The following is a 21,379-nucleotide window of genomic DNA, read 5'->3' as shown; positions in this document are numbered from 1 at the left end:
TTTTTTTTTTTTTTTTTTTTTAATATTTTTTTTTTTTTTTTTTTTTTTTTTTTTTTGATAAAAATAATGATTGGAATTAAAGTTTAAAATTTATAGTTAGATAAAAAATGAATGAACAATTATTTTTTAAAGTTTTTAGAAACAAATATTTATTTAAAAAAATATTTGAATATGCTAAAGATGATAATAATCATATTAGTTTATTAATAAAATTTAATAAAATTAAAGAATTAATTAAATTGGTACATAATGGAAAAACATTAATTTTCTCATATCATAATAATAATAATAAATTTAGAGAAACATTTTCAAAAACAATTCAAAAATTATTTATTTTAATTAACTTTAAAAATAAAGATAAACAAATACATCAATATAATAATAGTGATCAAGCAAATGAAGAAACAATTGAATTGATTTTATCATTTTACCAATTATTATTTAATAGGTATAAAGAATATTTTAATTTTTTAAATTTTGCAGAAATTGCTATAAAAAGTGATAACATTTTAATATTAAAATTAATTATTGACAAAGAATATATAAATAAAAGTATGACAACAAACCAATTAATAAATGCTTTATTACCAACTTATATTAAATCAAAATCTTCATTAAAAATTTTAAAATATTTATCAACATTAACAACAAATGAAAACAACATAATCAATAATAATAATTATAATAATAATAATAATAATAATCAAAACCATTTTGAAAAATATACAATAACAGAGATTTTAAACTTTATTGAACAATATCCACAAAAAATAAATTTAAAATTTAAAATTTTAAATTATTTACTTGAAAATGATCAAATTAAAAAGGAAAGAATAAGAAATAAATACAAGTTTATAATACCAAAAAAACTATTTGATGATGACCCATTTTATAATAATTTTACAATTCAAAACACCATTGATGCATGCAGTTTTTTTTATAATATTAAATATGTACCATATACTTTAAATAAGCATTTAGAGAAAATAAATGAAAATTTAAAATTAATTGAAACAAATAATCCATTTAATAAATTAAAATTAAAAACAAGATTAAAAAAACTAATACATAATTCAAGAAATACAATAATTGAAAATAAATATTTAAAATTAATTTTATCAACATATCAACTTGTAATTCAAAAACCAATTTTAATTCACTATTTAAAATATCAAATTTCAAATGAAAAGAATGATAATCAACAACAAAAAGATGAAGAAGAAAAAAAAAATGAAAAGTATAAAAGAATTTTAAAGAATGGTTTACCAAGTAAATTAAATAGTGCACCAATTCATCAAAACAAGTACATTAAACAGTCATTAAAGTTTGGTAATCTTGATTATTGTTTATTTAAAAATCAAAAAATTGAGGTAGATGATATTTTCAATTTATATGTAGAAAAAGAAAATATGAATCTATTATTTAAATATTGCAAAGATAATAAAGAACATCAATTTTCATTTATTGATCAAGTTTTAAAGCCAGATGGTCAATATAATCAAATTATAGATCATTTTTTAATAATTTGTTTATTGATTCATTTTAATGATATATCATTATTGGAATATGTATTTAATAATAAATTATACAATCATGTTTCTGCTTCAATTGAAAATCAAATAAAATTAGTTTATTCAATAAAATCTATTGAAATGTTGAACTATTGTTGGTCAAATCCAATATTAAATGTTTTTTTTAATAAAACTTCAATTGCAACTTGTTTTCAATTTGGAAGAATTGATATGATAAAAAGGTATCAACAATTAATTCCAAAGGAACAAAATATATGGAAATCTTTAACAAATAGAGAATTTAAAGATTTCAATCGGTATTGTTTAAATGGTAAAATTTTAAAAACACTCTGTTATATGATTAGTAACCCAGAGGTATTTGATTTATCAAATGTTGACATTATAGGTTGCATTAATAAATCATTTGATAAACATTTGTACATGGACGAAATCAAATTTATAATTAAAAATTTACCTCTATCATTAGAATTTCCACCATCAATATTCTATGAACCTTTTAGATCGAGATTACTTAAAACTGATGATGAATTTAGTATTAAAGTATTTACAAACCCTTTTAAAAACAATGAAGGTTTATTAGCTTATAAAATTTGTAAATGGTTATATGAAATCCGGTTAAATGTAGATACATTAGAATCAAAAAAACATGGTTTAGTCTACCTTGAAACACTTCAATGCATTGGAAAATTTGGAGAATATTTTTCAACAATCACAACAATACCATCAAATGGGATAATTAATAAAATTACAAATGAAATTGCAAGATTAAATAATTTAAATGGTCTTTTAAAAATTATAGAATTATATTTTAAATTTGAAAAAATAAATCCAATTAAATATTTAGATCTATTGAAATTTATAATGGTTGGTTGTGCTGAATACGGTAATCTGTATTTAATTAAATATATGGTACTCTATCAAAATAATCTTTTTCAAAAAATTTTTGACCCAAATTTAATTTCTTCAATAATTAGTACTTCTTTTTTATATGGTAATTTTAATATTTTAGATTATTTTTTAAATAGTTTAAATTTAAATTATTATGATACCATTATAGATTTTTCAATGCATGTTCCAACTGGTTTAAACTTTGGTAATTTAATTAAAAAAATAAATATTCCACAAAATAATAATTTTTAAATATATTCACATATTATATTGGTTGCTCTTGTAATAATTTAGAAATTACAAAGAAAATAAAGTAAAAAGAATAAAATATATATATATATAAATATCAATAGTATTTTAATTTTTTTTTTTATTTTTTTTTTTTTTTTTATTTATTTTTTTATTTTTTTTTTTTAATAAAATGATCCGCTTTATTCGTCAGCTCCTGGACCCATTTTAATAATATCATCGATTTTCAAAATCATTTTAACTACTTGATTGGCCAAGAGGAATTGTTGAGTTTTACCTGGAAGAGTATCGAAAACGTGTTGAGCCTTCATATCATTGGTGTCTCTATGATTACAATCGATACCAAGACGTGGGTTCTTTTCTTTAATTTGCATAGCCTTTACGGTTGATAAAGATTCGATGGATGGAAGACCACTATTTTCAGCCAATGCTAATGGAATAGCATCTAAAGCATCAGCAAAAGCTCTAACGGCATATTGTTCAATGGATGCAATATCATCAGCCATTGCTGAAATCTTTAAACCACAACTAATCTCTGATGAACCACCACCATAAATTACTCTATTATCTCTAATTAAATTACGAGTAACACATAATGCATCATGGATACTTCTTTTAGCTTCTTCAACAATCTATATATATTTATGTATTTAAATTATTTATTTTGTTAGTTATAAATTAATTATTAATTATCATTATTATTATTATTATTATTATTATTATTATTATTATTATTATTATTATTATTATTATTATTATTATTATTATTATTATAAATTATTAAATTGAAAATTACCATTTTATTACCACCTCTAACAAAGATTGTAACTGCATTTGTATTTGGGCAATCTTCAATTGAAAGGTAACGATCTTGAGTTGTACCAAAACCGACTTCTCTAACTAAACCTGCTCTACCTAATTTATCGGCGCTAACATCTTCGAATCTAGCAACGATACGACCACCAGTTGCCATAGCAATTTTTTCGAGATCTAAACCACCAACCCAACGAACAGCTGGTAAATTATTTTGAAGGAGTAAATGATTGGCTTCATCATCGAAACCCCATTGACAAATAACTAAATTTGCACCTGTAGCTTTAACTTTTTCAACCATATCTGTAAAATATTTTTGTTCAATTTCACCTAAAACTTTGAAATCTTCTGCTTTTGTAATTTCTATTGAATTCTATAAAATATTAAAAATTATATAATGAATGTATTAGTAATAATAATAATTGAACAAATTTTAATTTTTTTTTTTTTTTTTTTTTTTTTTTTTTTTTTTTCAGAAAAAATGATAATTTACTTTTGTTTTTGGCTTTGGTGGTTCAAATGGACAAGTTAATAAACAAATTTTAGCATCTTTAATAATTTTTGGCATTTGTGGATGACTGATACCTTTATCGATGATGATGCCTTTAACCAATTGAGTATCTTCTAATTTACCACCTTCTTTACCTTCGAGTTTAATATTTTCGAGGTTAACATCTTTACGTTCTAAATCTGCAACAGAGATGACGGCTTTAACAGCGATTTCACTCATTTGACGATGGAAACGATTGACGATCTTTGAACCTAAACAAGTCATTGCAGTTTTGATGAGTGGTTCAATATTGTCTTTACTGAATTCGATAGAGTCAGAGATGGTTTTCAAATGTTCAGTTGCAATTTTACAAGCGGTTTCATAACCTTCATAGATACGACATGGATGAATACCTTTTTCAATTAATTGTTCGGCTTGTTCTAATAATGAACCTGCTAAAACGACAACACCAGTTGTACCATCACCAATTTCATCATCTTGAGATTTTGATAATTGAACCATTAATTTAGCAATTTGATTATCGACTTGCATATTCTCGAGGATTGTTGCACCATCATTGGTAACTAATACTTCACCATCTTGACTAACCATCATCTTATCCATACCTTTTGGTCCTAATGATGATTTCATAATATTTGAAATGGTCTTTGCTGCAAGAATATGTGATCTGTGTGCCTCGATACCTCTTAATCTTTCTTTGGCTTGTTGATCTCTAATCACAATAAATGGATTACCATATTCATCAAATACTAAACTCATCTTTTATTGTTGATTTTTAATTTATATATATAAATATATGAAAATATAGTATTTTTAAAAAAAAAAAAAAAAAAAAAAAAAAAAAAATGGGTATGAATATTTTCAAAAAAAAAAAAAAAAAAAAAAAAAATTAAAAAAATTAAAAAAAATTGAAAAAAATTGTTTTTTTTTTTTTTTTTCCAAAAAAGCGATGTTTCCAATCACTGAAATTTTGGTTTAATATGAATTTATTATTAATGATTTTGTCATTTAGTTTAGATTATTTACAAGGTTTAATTTTTATTTATTTCTATTTTTATTTATTTTATTTTATTTTATTTTTTTATAATGTTTTGCCTAAATCATGATTTAATAAATAAAGTGCGTCCTAAATAAAACAATATGTTAATAATTTATTTTTTAAAAAAAAAAAAAACAAAATAAATAAATAAATAAATAAATAAATAAATAATATAACATACTTGATATTTTCTAAATTTTTCATAATCATCTTCAACTGGTTCTTTAAATGAATTGTTTAATCTTAATCTGAAATATTCGAAATTTGTATATTTTAATTCATTGCTCGCTTTTCTAAGAAGAGATCTATAGGTTCTAACTAATTGAATATTTGTTGGTGGTGCTGATTTTAAAATACACATATTAATTCTTTATATAACTACTGTTTTTTTTAGAAATTAAAATAAAAAAAATTATTGTTGTGTGAACACAAAATAGAAATGTTGTAAAATTAATGAAAAAAAAAAAAAAAAAAAATGAAAAAAAAAAAAAAAATATAAAAAAAATAAATAAAAATAAAAAAAAAATAAAAAAAAAGAAATTACATTATTTTTTTAGGTTTTGTGATGATAATTTATTTATATATAAACCATAATTTATAGTTTGAGTCCGTCCATTTTAAAAAAAAATTAAAATTAAAAAATAAAAAATAAAAAAAAAACCTCTGCAATTTCTTCCAATAAAATTGATCAATGTTGTATTTTATTTATGGAAATTGTCTAATCTAAGCATCACAAGAGTTAAAAACAAAAAAAATAAAATTAAAATATGTTTTGTTAAATTATTGAATAATTAAATACCATAATTGAAATCGTTTCTATTTTATTTAAATATTTTTATTGATACTTTATTTTTTTTTTTTTTTAATTTTTTTTTTTTTTTTTTTTTTTTTTTTTTATAATAATAATAATAATGTATTATTTTTATTATATATTTAATTAAAAACCTAAATCATCAATACCTTCAATGATTTTGTAAATACAAACTGAACAATATCTATTACCATCGATGACTTTAGAATTTTTATCCAATGATTTATCACAAGTTGTACATCTTCTATGTCTTTGTTTTATTGATTGATAATCTTTTTCACAGAATTCACAATGTATTCTATCTTTTTTACCTCTATAGTAGGGTGAATTATTTGCAATCTCTTTAAAGCAGCCAGTACATTTAATTGAGATATGTGTAGTTGGAGTTGAACCACCACCACCACCACCATTAGTTGTGCCAATACTATTAGGTTGTCCATCTGTTACAATAGACCCACCATTATTTGTACCAGTTATATTATTGTTATTATTATCATTATCTACATAGTCATCAATTATCTCAAATTTTTTATTTGATGTCATTGATAGTGCCATTGCAGATGATGATTTCGATTTAGTTTTATTACTGTTACCATTACTAGGTGGTGGTGATGGTATTGATGTTGGTGTAGCATTATTTATATTATTATTAATATTATTATTATTTATATTATTATTATTATTTTCATTATTATTATTATTATTATTATTATTATTATTATTATTATTATTATTATTATTATTATTATTATTATTATTATTATTATTATTATTATTAGTAGTAGTAGGGGAAGAAGAGGAAACTTGAACATCTATTGTACCTCTAAGTCCACCAAAGAAAGCTCCTTTCTTAAAGAGTGAAGAAATTGTATTTGAAGATGGAGATGAGGTTGCATTTGTATTATTGTTATTATTATTATTATTTCCAGGTGGTATGGAGTTATTACTATTAATATTATTATTATTACTATTATTATTGTTACTATTTACAGGTGATTTATTTACATTATTATTATTATTATTATTTATATTTGAAACATTATTTAATTGTTCAACGAAATCTTCAATTTGTTGTTTTAGATTATAATAGGATTTCTCTTGTTCAATGATATAATTAATTTTTTCTTTAATATTCTTTTCATTATCCAAGATGATTTCATCTCTTTCTTTTACCAATTCATCCTTTTCTTGAATGGTTTGATCTTTAGTATTAACTTGTTCAGCTAACCATTGAATATTTTCATGATTTAATTTCTCATTTGTTAATAACTTTTCATTTAAATCTTTAATTTTCGCCAATTCAAATTCTAATGAACTAATTCTATTTTGTAATGAGTTGATACTATAATCTAATAAACTTGATGCTTCTTTATCTTTATTATTATTATTATTATTATTATTATTATTATTATTATTATTATTATTATTATTATTATTATTATTATTATTATTATTATTATTATTATTATTATTATTATTATTATTATTATTATTATTATTATTATAAATAATATTGTTATCACTAATATCTTGTTCTTGTTCTTCTTTATCATTACAATTATTACTTGAGTTGTTACTATTATCATTAAGATAATTACACACAGTATTGGTAGTTTCATCGATTTCAATTGATTCTAATTTACGATTGATCTCTTCCAATTCTTCATCTTCTTCACTATTATTATCAGTATTATTTTTATTACTATTATTATTATCATTATTATTATTATTATCATTATTACTACTATTAATGCTGTTGTGGTTGATATTGGTTTCTTGATTCACCTGTTGTTCCTCTGTTTTCTCTTTAACAATCATTGTATTATCATTATTACCTATAGATTTATTGGTAGCTTCATTGCTTTCATTTATCTGTTTCTCTTTTTCTTGTTCTTCTTGTTGTTGTTGTTGTTTTTCTTTTTGTTCATGCTGATCTTGTTGTTCCTGTTGTTCCTGTTGTACCTGTTGTTGTTCATGTTCATGTTCATGTTGTTGTTGTTGTTGTTGTTGTTGTTCATCATAAAATATATTATTATTTTCTAAAAGTTGAAGTAAAGAATCTTTTTCTTTTCTAAGTGATAATAATTCATTTTGTCTATTTTCACAAATTTGATCTTTTATTGAGATTTCTTTATTCAATTGTTCGATTTGAAGGAATAATTTCTCATTTTCTAAAAGGGTATCATTACAACGTTGAATACTGATATTCTTTTCTTTTTCACATTTTCCATTCTCTTCTCTTAATGATTTTATTGTATTTTGGTTATGTACTGTCCAACTTGTCAATGCATCCAATCTATCGAATCCAAATATTGAATTACTTCTACAATAATATGATTCCCAAAATTTAATTAATTTAATATCTGCAATTGGAAATATTGTTGAACTTTTTAATGAACTTTTACTACTGCTACCACTACTACTACTACCATTAACATTATTTGATGATGAATGCGATGATGATGAGGAAGTTTGTTGTTGTTGTTGTTGTTGTTGTTGTTTTGGTAAAACATATAATGGATTAATAAATAATTGACGATTGGTTTCAGCATATGCCCAAAATGAAGGAGTATTAAATGCTTTTGATCTTTCTTTTTCACAATCATATAAAAAAGTACCATATTGACAACTATAGAGTGCATCTAAAATTTTAATTAAAAATCTTTCATTAAATTCGAAATGGTGTGGAAATTGATTAGTGATTTGCCAAACACATTCAATGAATTGAATGAAAATGGGTGATCTCTCTTCGATTTGTTTACCATGAGTTCTTTGATAAAACATATGACCAAATGATAACCATTCCTTTTCAATCAATATTATGAAGCCTTCAAAAGTTCTATAAAATGAATCTAATAATAGCATTGACAAACTCGATATCTGTGATGTCCTATCCCAACCGTCACTGCAATGCACCAATACCGATGTCTCATCTTCAATTAATCTCGCAATTCTAGTTGATGATTCAATCAATAGTAAAATATGATCAAACCATTTACTATTCTCAAGATTTGTATAGAAATGATCCTGATATGAATTATTCTTTGAATTAATACCACCAACGCCTACACCCATGCTTATATTCGCTCCATGGTGGTGATTATGGTGGTGGTGATTGTTAGCGCCATTGCCATTTTGCTTTGTATCGATGCTCATCATTTGATTGATATTTACATTATTGATGATATTATTGTAATTTCCAAATACAGCCTCACGCAATTTCTTAAATGATTCCTTCATAGTGTGAATATTCTCAATACCTAAGAATTCTATAATACAATTCTCGTATCGCTGAATATCCTCATAACCGGCGCCTTTAGCTTGATTTGCAACTGCATTCATCTTTGGTCTTGCATCTGCCACTACCAATGGGTTCATTTGATTTGCAGCAATTCTAAACATATTAATCAAATACTCGTCATCTTTACTATGTGTTCTCTGTAATCCTACCTTTGGTTGTGATGATCTTATAATCACGGAATTCTTACTCCTATGACGCCAAGACAATGTTGGTATCCTCTTATTTGTTCTAAATGCTGCCACCTTATTCAATAACTCCTTATCATTACAACCACTTGGTACAACCATTATCTTTGGATAAGTTTCACAAAATCCATAATCTAAATTTATTAAACTTATTGCCCATGGACATGTTTTCATTGAATTTGAAATTCCCATTCTATTATATTCCTTTTTTTTTTTGTAATTAATTAATTAGTAAAATTAAATTATTATTTATTATTATTTTTTATTATAGTAATAATAATATTTACTTTTTCAGCATCATAAATATACCATCCTTTTGTATCATATGAAAACTTTTCATTATTTGAAAATGCATATGATTTTTCAATTGAAATTGGGTAATATTTATTAAATTTTAATTCAATCTCTTCAACATTTACATTATCTAGAGTGAAAAAGAATCTATATTGTCTTATATCTTTACAAATGATATCTATAACTTTATCTTTTTTGGTTTGAAACTTTTCAAATTTTAATACTGATCCTAATGGAATTTCAAGTAATTCACTCTCTCTACTACTAAAAATTGGTGTATTATTATAATTATTGCCACTGCTGCTACTACTATTATTATTATTATTATTATTATTATTATTATTATTATTATTATTATTATTATTATTATTATTATTATTATTATTATTATTATTATTACTTGAAAAAAGACTATTTACTAAAACTATATTATTATAAATTTGCTTTTTCTTTTCTGGTATGAAAACAAATCTAAAATTTGTAATATAAAATGAACCTCTTTTTAAACCATATGCTGAAAATTTATTTGTATATGTTTTCTTTTCAACTCTTTCACCTGGTGGAAGATTCCGGTTTTTTTTTTTTTTTTTTTTTTTTTTTTCTTTCAATTAGTAAACAAATAAATAATTTCCCACGTAACTTTATTTTTTTAAAATAAATAAATAAATAGGTTTATAGGTACCTTTTCAAAAAAATTCATTTTTTTAAATAAAAAACTATTTTATTGTTATTTTTTTATTTTTTTTATTATTAAATTATTGTTTTTATTCTTTTTTTTATTCTTTTTATTTATTTATTTATTTTACATTTAAGATTAAATAAAGTTATTATTATTATTATTATTATTATTATTATTATTATTATTATTATTATTATTATTATTATTATTATTATTATTATTATTATTATTATTATTATTATTATTATTATTATTATTATTATTATTATTATTATTATTATTATTATTATTATTATTATTATTATTATTATTAAATGATTTCGTTGTTGAAAAAAAAAAAAATAAAAAAAAATAAAATTATAAAAAAAAAAAAAATTATAAAAAAAAAATTAAAAAAAATTACAAAAAAAAAAAATCAATAAAAAAAATCAAAAAATTCATGTGATAAATCTTTTAACGGTGATATATTCAATATATTTTATTTATTCCTGGGAACTTTGAAAAAAATAATAAAATTATTTAATTGAACTTGAAAAAAAATAAAAAAAATATAAAAAAAATAAAAAAATAAAATTATAAAATTATTTAATTGAAATTCAAAAAAATAAAATAAAATAAAATAAAATAAAAAAAATATAAAATAAAACAATAAAATTATTTAATTGAACTTCAAAAAATATAAAATAAAAAAAAATTAAAAAATAAACAAATTTTAAAATAAAAAAAAAAAACAGTTTTTAAAATTTTGGAATAAGAGATTAGGTGTTATTTAATATTATTAAAGTTAAAATAAAAAAAATAAAAAAATAATTAAAAAAAAAAATAAAAAAAAAAAAAGAATTTGGGGAATGCATTCTAAAAAGATTTTGTTTTACGCTTTTATTTGAAAATAAAACAAAGAGATCTTAAATCCAATTCATTGGAAGTCTGAATTTATTTTTTATTTGAAAAACACTCATTTTTTTTTTTATTTTTTTTATTTTTTTTTTAAAAAATAAAAAAAAAAATAAAAAGTTTGGAAGGATATTTAGATATTTTTGAATGGGTTTGCGAGACTATAAATATATTTTTTTTTTTTTTTTTTTTATCAATTTATTTTTAAGGAAAATAAAAAATGCTTAATAAAAAATATATTATAAAATTATTTGTATTATTATCAATAGTACATTTATCATTTTCATATAGATTTAAATATGTAATTGAAAATAATTGTCCATCACAATTTCATTATTTAGAATCAACAATTGTTAAATCAAGTTGTGATGTTCCATTCAATGGAAATGTTACCTATATTATCCCTGATCAAGGTACTGGTGATAGATCAGCTCCAGTTACAAATGTAAATAAAATTGTTTAAAAAATTAATTAATTTATAAATAAATCCAATTTTAATTTAATTTTATTATTTTAAATTTTAAATTTAATTTAGAAAGGACAATGTGGTAATGAGTATACATTATTTGAAGGTGGTGCTACCGATTATAATAATTTATTATTTGTTGATATTTCAAATATTGATGCTTTTACTGCCGGTTTAAATGTAACAGCCTTTTATGATGATGGATCAACCAAAAATATTCATTGTTGCTCTGGTTGTCCAAATACTACAACATCACCAAATTGTTGGGGTTCTGGAAATTATTGGTTCCCAACAGAGATTGATAATTATGGAACTGCTGGTTGGAGTTCTTTAAATCTAAATACACTTTTAATTCAATGGAGTTGTCTTGACCAAAAGGATTTAAATGCATGTAAGAATGTTAAATGTTTAAATGATGGTGTCTGTATGGGTGGTATGAGAGCCCCAGATGGTGTTTCTGGATTATGTCTTTGTCAACCAGGTTATGGAGGTCCAACTTGTTCTGTAAAATCTGATTACACACCATGTTATGGCGTTAATTGTGGCTACTATGGTAGATGTAATGCAACCACTGCATCTGCTGGTGGTGATAAGTGTACTTGTCTTGAAGGCTATACTGGTGAATTTTGTACAGAACCACCAAAAGATTCTTCATGTTATCAAGTTGATTGTGGTTCAAGAAGGTAATATATTAATATTATTTTTTTTTATAATTTTTTAAAATTTTACTAACAATATTTTCAAAATTTCAATTTATAAATTAGTATCTGTAAAAATGGAAAATGCGAATGCCAAGCAGGATCTTCTGGTTGTGGTTGTAAAAACTTAGGAAATTGTACCATAATTCCAAATCTTGATTATGCTGGAAATGATCTTACTGGTGGAACATGTAACTATATTATATTATTTATAACCAAATCCTTTTAATTTAACCTTTTATTTATATTAATAAATATTTTTAATATTAAAAATATTTAGTTAAACTTGATACTCCTCAAGATTGTTGTGCAAAATGTCAAGTAACTCCATTATGTTATGCTTTTACATTTACTGGAAACCAATGCTATTTAAAATCATCTATACCAACAAATGGTGGAACAACTGGTATGTTTTATATTTAATGGTTTTTTTTTACAAAACTATTTTCAAATTTTCTAATTTCCCTTTTTTTTTTTTTTTTTTTTTTTTTTTTTTCCCCCAAAGCAAATGGTAAATATTCTGGATATTTACCAAAAACCATTACCATTGATGATTGTGTTCTAAAGAGTGATTCATTTAAATTACCAAATTCAAAAATTCAAATGTTAATAATTGTATCATTAATTATTTTGTCATTTATTTTATTATAATAAGACAATAAATAAAATCTGTTTTTTTTATTTTTTTTTATTTATTTATTTATTTGTAATTCTTTTTTTTTTTTTATTTTATTTCTTTTTATTTTTTGTTAAAAATTTTGAATGATTTTCAATTGCAAGTTGTTTTGCTTTTTTACCAATTACATTTTTAGCTTTATTTGAGAAATCAGTTGCAGCGGAAGATTGACTCTTTGATTCTAATTCTTGAATTGCAGAAGCAGTGATATAGGATTGAGAAACACCTCTTGGTAAAAGTGAACGAGAGAGTAAGTGTTTCAATTGAGCTCTTAATTGTTTTAATTTAAATTGTTTCTTTTGTTCAGCTATACGAGTATCTTCAGATTGTTCATCATCAGAGTTTTCACCGAAAAAGTCACCATCCAATTCGATATCCATTTCTTCAGCTTGTTTTTTGAACCAACTTTTCTCTCTATTATCTTTTAATGATTGATGAGATAATTTATCGATTTCTTTTGCCAATTCAATTCTATCTCTAACACCCTCCATATAACGAATATCGGTTGGGAAATTACCAATATCATGCTCGATTGAAGAATCCAATTTAATATAGAGTGGACGTTCTTTTGGAGTTACCAATACAACTGAAATACCATCTTGATCTGAACGAGCAGTACGACCACTACGATGAATGTATAATTGAGTTGTACGTGGTACTTGATAATGAATTACATGTTGAACCAATGGAATATCTAAACCACGAGCGGCAACATCGGTTGCAATTAAAACCACATTATCTAAAGTACGGAAACGATCAAGATTCTTTAAACGTTGCTTTTGTTGCATTTGTGCATGGAGTGCAAATACTGGTACCTCTAATATATTGAAAATTGGAATTAAACGACGTGCACAATCAATTGAATTTACAAATACCAATGTACGACCTGGATATCTTTCAACAAAGTAATAAAGATACATATCCTTTTCTTCAAGATTACAAAAGATTTTAGTTTCTAAAAGATTCTTTGCTGTCAATCTCTTTTGAGTCACATCAATTAATTTATAGTCACGTTGGAAACGAACTTTTTCAATTAAATTTTCAATTGGTGTCAATTTTCTATATTTCTTTTTTTGACTTGTTGGTGCACCATCACCTGGTATGTTTACAAGTGTTGCAGAGAAAACAAATGTTTGTCTTTTGTGTGTAGTTGTAAGATGGTTTTGTTCCTCTTGTTCTAATTCTTCCATTTCTTCATCTGGAATTTGATCATCCATATCATCTTGATCGCCTTTAATCATTTCACCCTTGTCATTTAATTTATCAACTTTTCTACGTTTATTACGCTTTTCTTCGGTTTCTTTCTTTTTTAATCTTTCTTTCTTTGACATTGCTGTACGATGAATTGGTAATGTCTTTAAAATACTTTCCAACTCTGCGAAATGACCTTGTTCAACCATACGATCTGCTTCATCAATACCTAAACATAATAAACTTTCCAATTCAACTAAATGTTGATGACCTTCAGTAATTAATTCCCAAAGACGACCTGGTGTCGCAACAACAATCTCTGGTCTCTTTGATAAAACTCTTTGTTGTCTTTGTGATGCCATACCACCAACAATTGAAATAACCTTTAAATTTGTATGTGAAATAATTGATTTAATATGATTTGTAACTTGAATTGCTAATTCTCTAGTTGGACAAATTACTAATGAAAATAATTTTCTATATTCTTTTGATCTACCCTCTTCTTCCTCTTCTTCCTCCTCCTCTTCAACATCTTCATTTTCGTCATCATTATCATTTTGTTGTTTGTTAGCTTTATTTTCAACATTTTGACCATGTTTTCTTAAATGTTGTAAAATTCTTTGTACCATTGGAATACCAAATGCTAAAGTTTTACCCGAACCAGTTTGAGCTGCACCAATAACATCATAACCTGATGAAACTGCAACTGGAATAACAGATGATTGAATTTCTGTTGGTTTTGAGAAACCTAATGAACGTAAACCTTTAAGAATTAATGGATCAAGATTATAACTATTCCATTCTGACATATCTAATTGATCTTGTTCCTCTTTTGAAATTGTTTTTTGTTCTGAAATCTCTTTTCTCTTTTTAATCTTTTCTAATTTATTAATATTTTTTTTAGCTGCTTCAATTTGTTTTTGAGTTTTAACTTTTTTTTCTTTAATTGGTTTTTTAATTTCTTTTTCTTCTTCTTCTTCTTGTTGTACTTCTTCTTCCTCCTTCTCCTCCTCCATTTGTTCCTCTTCTTCTTTTTGTAATTCCTTTTTATTATTTTTTTTATTTGGTTGTTGTGGTTGTTTTTGTGGTTGTTTTTGCTTTTGTTCTTGTTGTTTTTGTTTTTGTAATTTTTGTTGTGGTTTAACTTCTTCCTCTTCATCTTCAAAATCATTATCATTATCATCGATAATTTGTTTAACTTTTATTCCTTTTCTTTGTTTCTTTTTATTATGGACAGTACCTTCAACAAAAGAATTTAATAATTCAGTACCCATGTCAACTGTTTCAGTTGGTTTTATAATTCTTGGTTTCTTTTTAGCTGCAGAGTATTCATCATCTTGATCGCTATCATCTTGATAACCACTATATTCATTATCTGAATCATCATTACCTTTTTTTGATTTTCTCTTTTTGTCAACTGGTTTTTGATTCTTGTTTTGTACTGGTGTTGATTTTGTTGTTGATTTTGTTGTTAATTTGTTTGTTGGTTTTTGTTCTTGTTCTTGTTCTTGTTTTTGTTTTTGTTTTTGTTGTTTTTCAATTTTATCAACATTTTTATCAGTTAAAAAGTAATCATTTGGATCAATTTCTTCCAAACCTAAAAAACCACCTTGTTCAAAAATTAATTGATTATCTGTGTCAATCTTTTTCCAGTTTGTATTTTCTACAAATTTCTTTTTTGCCATTTTTATTAAAAGGTATTTAGGATTTGTTAAAAAAAAAAAAAAAAAAAAAAAATTTAGGAGAAATAAAATTAAAAAAAAAAAATTGAAATGAAAAAACGAAAAAAAAAAAAACCGAATAAAAAAAAAATAAAAAAAAAAGAAAATTAATAAAAATAAATAAAATTTAATCCATTAAAAATTATTTATATCTTCAAAAAAAAAAAAAAAAATATGTATCTATAAAATAGATAATTATTTAAATAACAAAATAATAATAATAATAATAATAACACATCCAACTAATGAGAATTAGTATCACAAATAGAACTTGATTTTTTTGATTGAATCTACAAATTATGACACAATATTTTATCTTAGAATTTAAAAAAATAAAAATTGAATGGAAATGAATAGATATTATCCACAGATATTGAAAATATAAAAATATCAATTTTTAATTTAATTTTTTTTTTATTTTATTTTTTTTTTTTTTATTTTTTTTTTTTATTAATTAGTATATAATCTTATTGTTGAATCAGCACCAGAAGAAAAGATCCAAGGTTGTTTTGGATGGAAAACAATATCTAAAACACCTAAATCATTAATAGATTCATGAGTTTTAAGAATTTTAAGTGGAACGATGAGAGCATTTTGTAAGAGATCATCATAAACCATACCATGGAAAACATGAATTGAAAGATCATCTGAACAAGAGGCGAATAATGGTAAAGTTGGATGATAGATAACTTTACGTACAGCCATTTTATGATAATTTAAAACTTTGTATGGACGTACAGAAAGATCCAAATCAAACCAACAAACCTTTTTATCATAGCCACCCATGATGACATTATCACCTTGTGGATGAATATCGATGGAACTAATGTATCTACAACCAGTGATTAACTTTTTGATTAATTCTTGTTTCATGAGATCATAGACACGAATTATATTTTGATCGGCAACAAAGAAGATTGGTTTATTTGGATGGAAACGAGTGACTTGATTTGGAGTTTTACTCTTTCTAAATGGTGATTGAGTTGCTCTTTTAGAGAGATGATGGATTTTAACTGAACGAGTACCTTCCTCTGGAGATGTGGTTGAAAAGTAGTCACCCTTATAATGCCAAGTTAAATTCTTTACAGTGAATGGATGATGAATTTCAATACGTACACCTTTTTCAAGGAGTTTTGCTTTATCAGCACCAGTTACTTGATACCAATTGACAGATTTATTTTGTTGTTGTTCAGTTGAAGAATCAGTTGGTGGTTTGGTTAAAATTTTTTCAGTCTCTGGGGAATGTTCAGTTTGAGTACCGAAAAGTGGTGGAGTGATAATTATGATTTTATTACTATAACCAACGGCCAAGATATTGTAGATTGGATTTGGATTCCAAGCGACGGTTTGTACTTCAGATTCAACCTCTAAAGAGTAGAGACAACGTGTACTTGAAACTTCCCAAATTTTAATGGTGCAATCATCGGAACCACTAGCTAACCATTGACCATTTGGTGAGATTGAAATGGATCTAACACGAGCTTTATGACCAAGGAATTGAATTTCCTCATGGGATGGGAATGGACGGAGATCTTGTGGTTTTGGAAGTGTTGGAAGGAATTTAGTTGGATCCTTTGTGAATTGTTTAACACGAGTTGTACGTGGACAAAGGTAAAGATCAAGACAACGTTCGAAACGTTCCTTAATCAATTTATTGTAGATTGGTAATTGACGAAGTGATTGATACTTTTGTGGAATGAAATTGTGTGGACGTTCTCTTGGATCCATTAAATGCCATGCCTTAAGTTCATTCTCATTCAAGAGATACTCTTCTGGTGGATTGAATGATTCAACATTACCTGGTAGCTTTTGTTTTGGTGCTGCAATACGTCTGATACCTTTGGTTTTCTCTTTTTCTTCACCTTCATCAGCCCATAAATCAAAGTTACCATCTTTCTTATCCTTTTCACCCTTCTTACCCTTTTTATTCAATTTAATCCAACCCATACGAATTGCCTTTGTTAAACGACGAATCTCTCTCTCTTCATCTGTACCATTTGGAAAGAATGAACGTTTTGGTACTGGTGCATTATGCATTGGATGAATTGAATCTGGATGATTGTTACCTGAATCATACCAATCTGCGTATGGATCATAACCTGGTATGAAATGTTTATTTTGAATACTCTTTAATAATGCCATATCATCATCTGAAAGTACAACTTTCTTATCATTAACTTTATCATATACTGTTCTCCAAAAGTTTGGATCTTGTTGATCTAAATATTTATCAATTGAATCTTTCATTGATTCAGTTTTCATAATTTTATTACCATCAACATCATAACCAATATGATCATAATCATCATACCATTCAAGTGGTATATTACCAATTCTATTTACTAATGACTAAAAAAAAAAAATTTTTAAAAAAAATAATAATAATATTAATTAATATTATTATTACTTTTTTTTTTAAAAAATAATTTAAAAAATTAACAAAATTATATACTTACTTCATCCTCAGAAGAATCATCACTATCATAAAATTGATTTGGATCATTTGTCCATTGTTTATTTGGTGCAACTTCTTCTTCATCATTATTAGTTTTTTTAGTTGTTGTTGTTGTTGTTGTTGTTGATGATGATGATTTTGATGAAATTGAACCACTATCATCTTCTGATTGATATTCAACTAATGATTCCTCTGCTTCTAATAATGCTTTATTAATACCACCTTCTTCTTCTTCTTCAGATTCTGAATATACAATACTACCATTTTGTGATTCAACATCTTCTTCATCATCTCCTTCATCATCTTCTTCACTTTCATAATCTTCATCATCTTCACTATTATAATTATTTAAATCAATATTTCCGAAATCTAATTTTTCATCTTCATTTTCTTCATCTCTTACAACTGGAGTTTTAGTTCTTTTACCTAAAATTTGAGTGGTAATTGTTGAAACTGGTGATTTAGAAACTGTGGTTGTTGCAGTTGTTGTTGGTTTTGAAACTGATTTCTTTGGTTCTGAAACTGCAATTGGTTCAGATTTCTTATTATTTACAACTTTAGTTTCGGCAACAACTTTTTTACTAGTTACTTTACTTTTATTCATTTTTTTATTATTACTATGTTATTTTTAAATAAAAAAAAAAAAAAAATATATAAAAAAAAAAGTAATAGATAAAAATAAAAAAAAAATAACCAAAAAACGAACGACAAAAAAAAAAAAAAAAAAAAAATTCAATTCGGTTTTTTAAAAAATGAAAAAAATAATTAAAATAAAAAATAAAAAATAAAAAAAAATTAAAAATTAAAAATTAATCGAAACTGAAAAAAAAAGATTTATTATTAAAAATTGTATTTTTTTATTTTTTATTTTTTATTTTTTTTTTGAAGATATATTTAGAATATCACAAATACACAAATAATAAATAGTAAATAATATAATGAGAACATTAATTGAAAGATATTATTCACAATATTATTTTATTGATACAACAATAACAGACCCAAATTTAACAGAAGATCAATATGTAAATCAACATACTAATGAATTGGCAGTTATTGGTGTTGCACCATCGCATCCAGTTTTACAACAAGAAATTTCAAAGATTGAATTTAAAGAGAATGCAATTAATAATGAAGTTTCAGGTGTTAGAAAAACTGGTGGTTTCAAATTACAATCAAATACAATCCTATGTGTTATAACATGTTCAAATGGTAAAGAATACTTTTTAAGAAGTTGTATAAAAGGAAAACTATTAGAAATTAATAAAGAATTAATTAATAATCCATCATTATTAAAAACAAATGTAATTATATTTTTTTTTTTTTTTTTTTTTTTTTTTTTTCAATTTTATTAAATTCTCTTATTTTTTTTTTTTTATTTAATTTATTTAATAGCATGCAACTAGTGGATTTTTAGCAATTGTTGAACCAATGATTAAAGATAAATTCATGGAAAATCCAGGTTTAATTAAATTTGAAGAATATCATAAACTTAGAAATATTCCAATTCAAAAAGGTCCTGTTTTCTTAAAAGACAATACAAATGATGAAGATTAATTTTAAAAAATAATATATATATATATAATTAAAAAATAAATATTAAAATTATTTTGTACATATAAACATAGAATAATCTTTCAATCCCTCTTTCTTTTATTATAATTTTTATTATTATTATTATTATTATTATTATTTTTTTGATTTCCAAATTTTGATTTTTCATGTGATTGAGTTCTTTGTTTTAATGAATTAATTTCAGAATCGGATAGATGGATGATGTTTAAAATATTATTGTAAAGTTTAATTTCACCTAATTGAAATTGGTCAATTGCATTTTGAATATCTAATTGTGATGAAAACTTTAAAATTGCTTTATCAGAACCACTTATATAATCTAAAAATGATACAGTTATACTAGTTTGTTCATCAAAAAACTTCCAAAGACATGGTTTATTCATTTTTAATATTTTAGTACAACTTTTATCATTTGTAGAATCTATTACTATTAATTCATCATCATCATCCTCATCATCATCATCATCATCATCACCACCATCATTTTTATTATTATTATTATTATTATTATTATTATTATTATTATTTTTATAATTAGTTTGAATAATTGTTGGAATATTTGAAATTTTCAAATATCTGGATGGATTATTTAAATAAGAGAATTTTTTTTTCTTTTCTGACCATTCAAATTTTGATAATGCAATTAAATTTTCATATTTACTTGGATTTAAATCAATATTTCTTATAGTTTGATTTGCAATATCTTTATTTGAAAATTCTACAAATGCAAATCCTTTTAATGTTTTATCTGAAAATTTTGGTATTGAAATATGTTGAATTAATTCATTATTATTATTATTATCATTTTCAATTTTTTGTTCTAATAATAATAATTTTCTAATTAAATCAGGAGTTGAAATTTTATTTGTAATTGGTTCAATATAAATTGTTTTTTCATCAATTTCTTTAATTTCTAATTGTGTTAACTCTTTAATTGGCCATTCAATCCTTTTAATTTTATTTTTATCTTGATTTAATATTAATAATTTACTATCTTTAAAAACTTGTTCCAATTCTTGCTCTGTTAATGAATTTTCATTGATAACAGATTTAATCTTTTGAAATTCTAATATTATTGATAAATCAATCCCTATCATATTTATTATTATTATTATTATTATTAATTATTTATATTGAATTAATATTTTCAAAATAACCTGTTTATTTTCAATTTTTTTTTTTTGGTTTTGGTTTTTTTTTATTTTTTTTTTTTTAGTTTTAAATAGGAGGCGTACTTATATATATATATTTATATATAAATAGGAAAAAAAAAAAAAAAAAAAAAAAAATTTAGAATTTTAAATAATACTTACATCCATCATTTTGATTGGTTTGGATTAAATTAAATAAAAATTTATCTTTCCTAAGGTTTGAGTCACTAAAATAAAATTCAATTAGTTT

General features: G+C 23.4%; 9 protein-coding genes across 9 annotated transcripts in view; 3 read left to right on the top strand and 6 right to left on the bottom strand.

The window, feature by feature from the left end:
- Positions 1-107: 107 nt before the first annotated feature.
- DDB_G0281851 (hypothetical protein) lies at positions 108-2,672 on the top strand (the record flags this gene model as incomplete). Its single annotated transcript, XM_635365.1, has 1 exon — positions 108-2,672. One exon carries the CDS (start codon positions 108-110, stop codon positions 2,670-2,672), a length of 2,565 nt encoding a protein of 854 aa, XP_640457.1.
- Positions 2,673-2,851: 179 nt separating this feature from the next.
- Positions 2,852-4,752, bottom strand: cct5 (chaperonin containing TCP1 epsilon subunit; the record flags this gene model as incomplete). The annotated part of the gene is made up of 3 exons (XM_635364.1): positions 2,852-3,301; positions 3,466-3,855; positions 3,976-4,752. The coding sequence occupies 3 exons, from the start codon at positions 4,750-4,752 to the stop codon at positions 2,852-2,854; spliced, it is 1,617 nt and encodes a 538-aa protein (XP_640456.1).
- Positions 4,753-5,144: 392 nt separating this feature from the next.
- Positions 5,145-5,393, bottom strand: DDB_G0281847 (hypothetical protein; the record flags this gene model as incomplete). The annotated part of the gene is made up of 1 exon (XM_635363.1): positions 5,145-5,393. One exon carries the CDS (start codon positions 5,391-5,393, stop codon positions 5,145-5,147), a length of 249 nt encoding a protein of 82 aa, XP_640455.1.
- A 576-nt stretch (positions 5,394-5,969) lies between these two features.
- On the bottom strand, positions 5,970-10,323 carry DDB_G0281845 (hypothetical protein; the record flags this gene model as incomplete). The annotated part of the gene is made up of 3 exons (XM_635362.1): positions 5,970-9,533; positions 9,617-10,066; positions 10,306-10,323. The coding sequence occupies 3 exons, from the start codon at positions 10,321-10,323 to the stop codon at positions 5,970-5,972; spliced, it is 4,032 nt and encodes a 1,343-aa protein (XP_640454.1).
- A 1,093-nt stretch (positions 10,324-11,416) lies between these two features.
- DDB_G0281843 (hypothetical protein) lies at positions 11,417-13,011 on the top strand (the record flags this gene model as incomplete). The annotated part of the gene is made up of 5 exons (XM_635361.1): positions 11,417-11,641; positions 11,732-12,345; positions 12,427-12,551; positions 12,641-12,766; positions 12,866-13,011. 5 exons carry the CDS (start codon positions 11,417-11,419, stop codon positions 13,009-13,011), a joined length of 1,236 nt encoding a protein of 411 aa, XP_640453.1.
- Positions 13,012-13,089: 78 nt separating this feature from the next.
- ddx24 (DEAD/DEAH box helicase) lies at positions 13,090-15,912 on the bottom strand (the record flags this gene model as incomplete). The annotated part of the gene is made up of 1 exon (XM_635360.1): positions 13,090-15,912. One exon carries the CDS (start codon positions 15,910-15,912, stop codon positions 13,090-13,092), a length of 2,823 nt encoding a protein of 940 aa, XP_640452.1.
- A 486-nt stretch (positions 15,913-16,398) lies between these two features.
- DDB_G0281839 (WD40 repeat-containing protein) lies at positions 16,399-19,007 on the bottom strand (the record flags this gene model as incomplete). Its single annotated transcript, XM_635359.1, has 2 exons — positions 16,399-18,297; positions 18,405-19,007. 2 exons carry the CDS (start codon positions 19,005-19,007, stop codon positions 16,399-16,401), a joined length of 2,502 nt encoding a protein of 833 aa, XP_640451.1.
- Positions 19,008-19,341: 334 nt separating this feature from the next.
- Positions 19,342-19,960, top strand: DDB_G0281837 (hypothetical protein; the record flags this gene model as incomplete). Its single annotated transcript, XM_635358.1, has 2 exons — positions 19,342-19,707; positions 19,799-19,960. 2 exons carry the CDS (start codon positions 19,342-19,344, stop codon positions 19,958-19,960), a joined length of 528 nt encoding a protein of 175 aa, XP_640450.1.
- An 80-nt stretch (positions 19,961-20,040) lies between these two features.
- DDB_G0281835 (hypothetical protein) overlaps positions 20,041-21,379 on the bottom strand; it is a gene marked incomplete at both ends in the record, with an annotated part of 1,369 nt that continues 30 nt past the window's right edge. Inside the window, 2 exons of the mRNA XM_635357.1 lie at positions 20,041-21,068; positions 21,292-21,379. The exon at positions 21,292-21,379 is cut by the window's right edge and continues 30 nt beyond it. Coding sequence (XP_640449.1) covers positions 20,041-21,068; positions 21,292-21,379 — 1,116 coding nt within the window. The remainder of the gene's footprint in view (positions 21,069-21,291) is intronic.

Source organism: Dictyostelium discoideum, assembly GCF_000004695.1.
Source record: "Dictyostelium discoideum AX4 chromosome 3 chromosome, whole genome shotgun sequence".
Classification (NCBI taxonomy): Eukaryota; Evosea; class Eumycetozoa; order Dictyosteliales; family Dictyosteliaceae; genus Dictyostelium; species Dictyostelium discoideum.
This window is presented reverse-complemented; position numbering and strand designations above follow the sequence as displayed.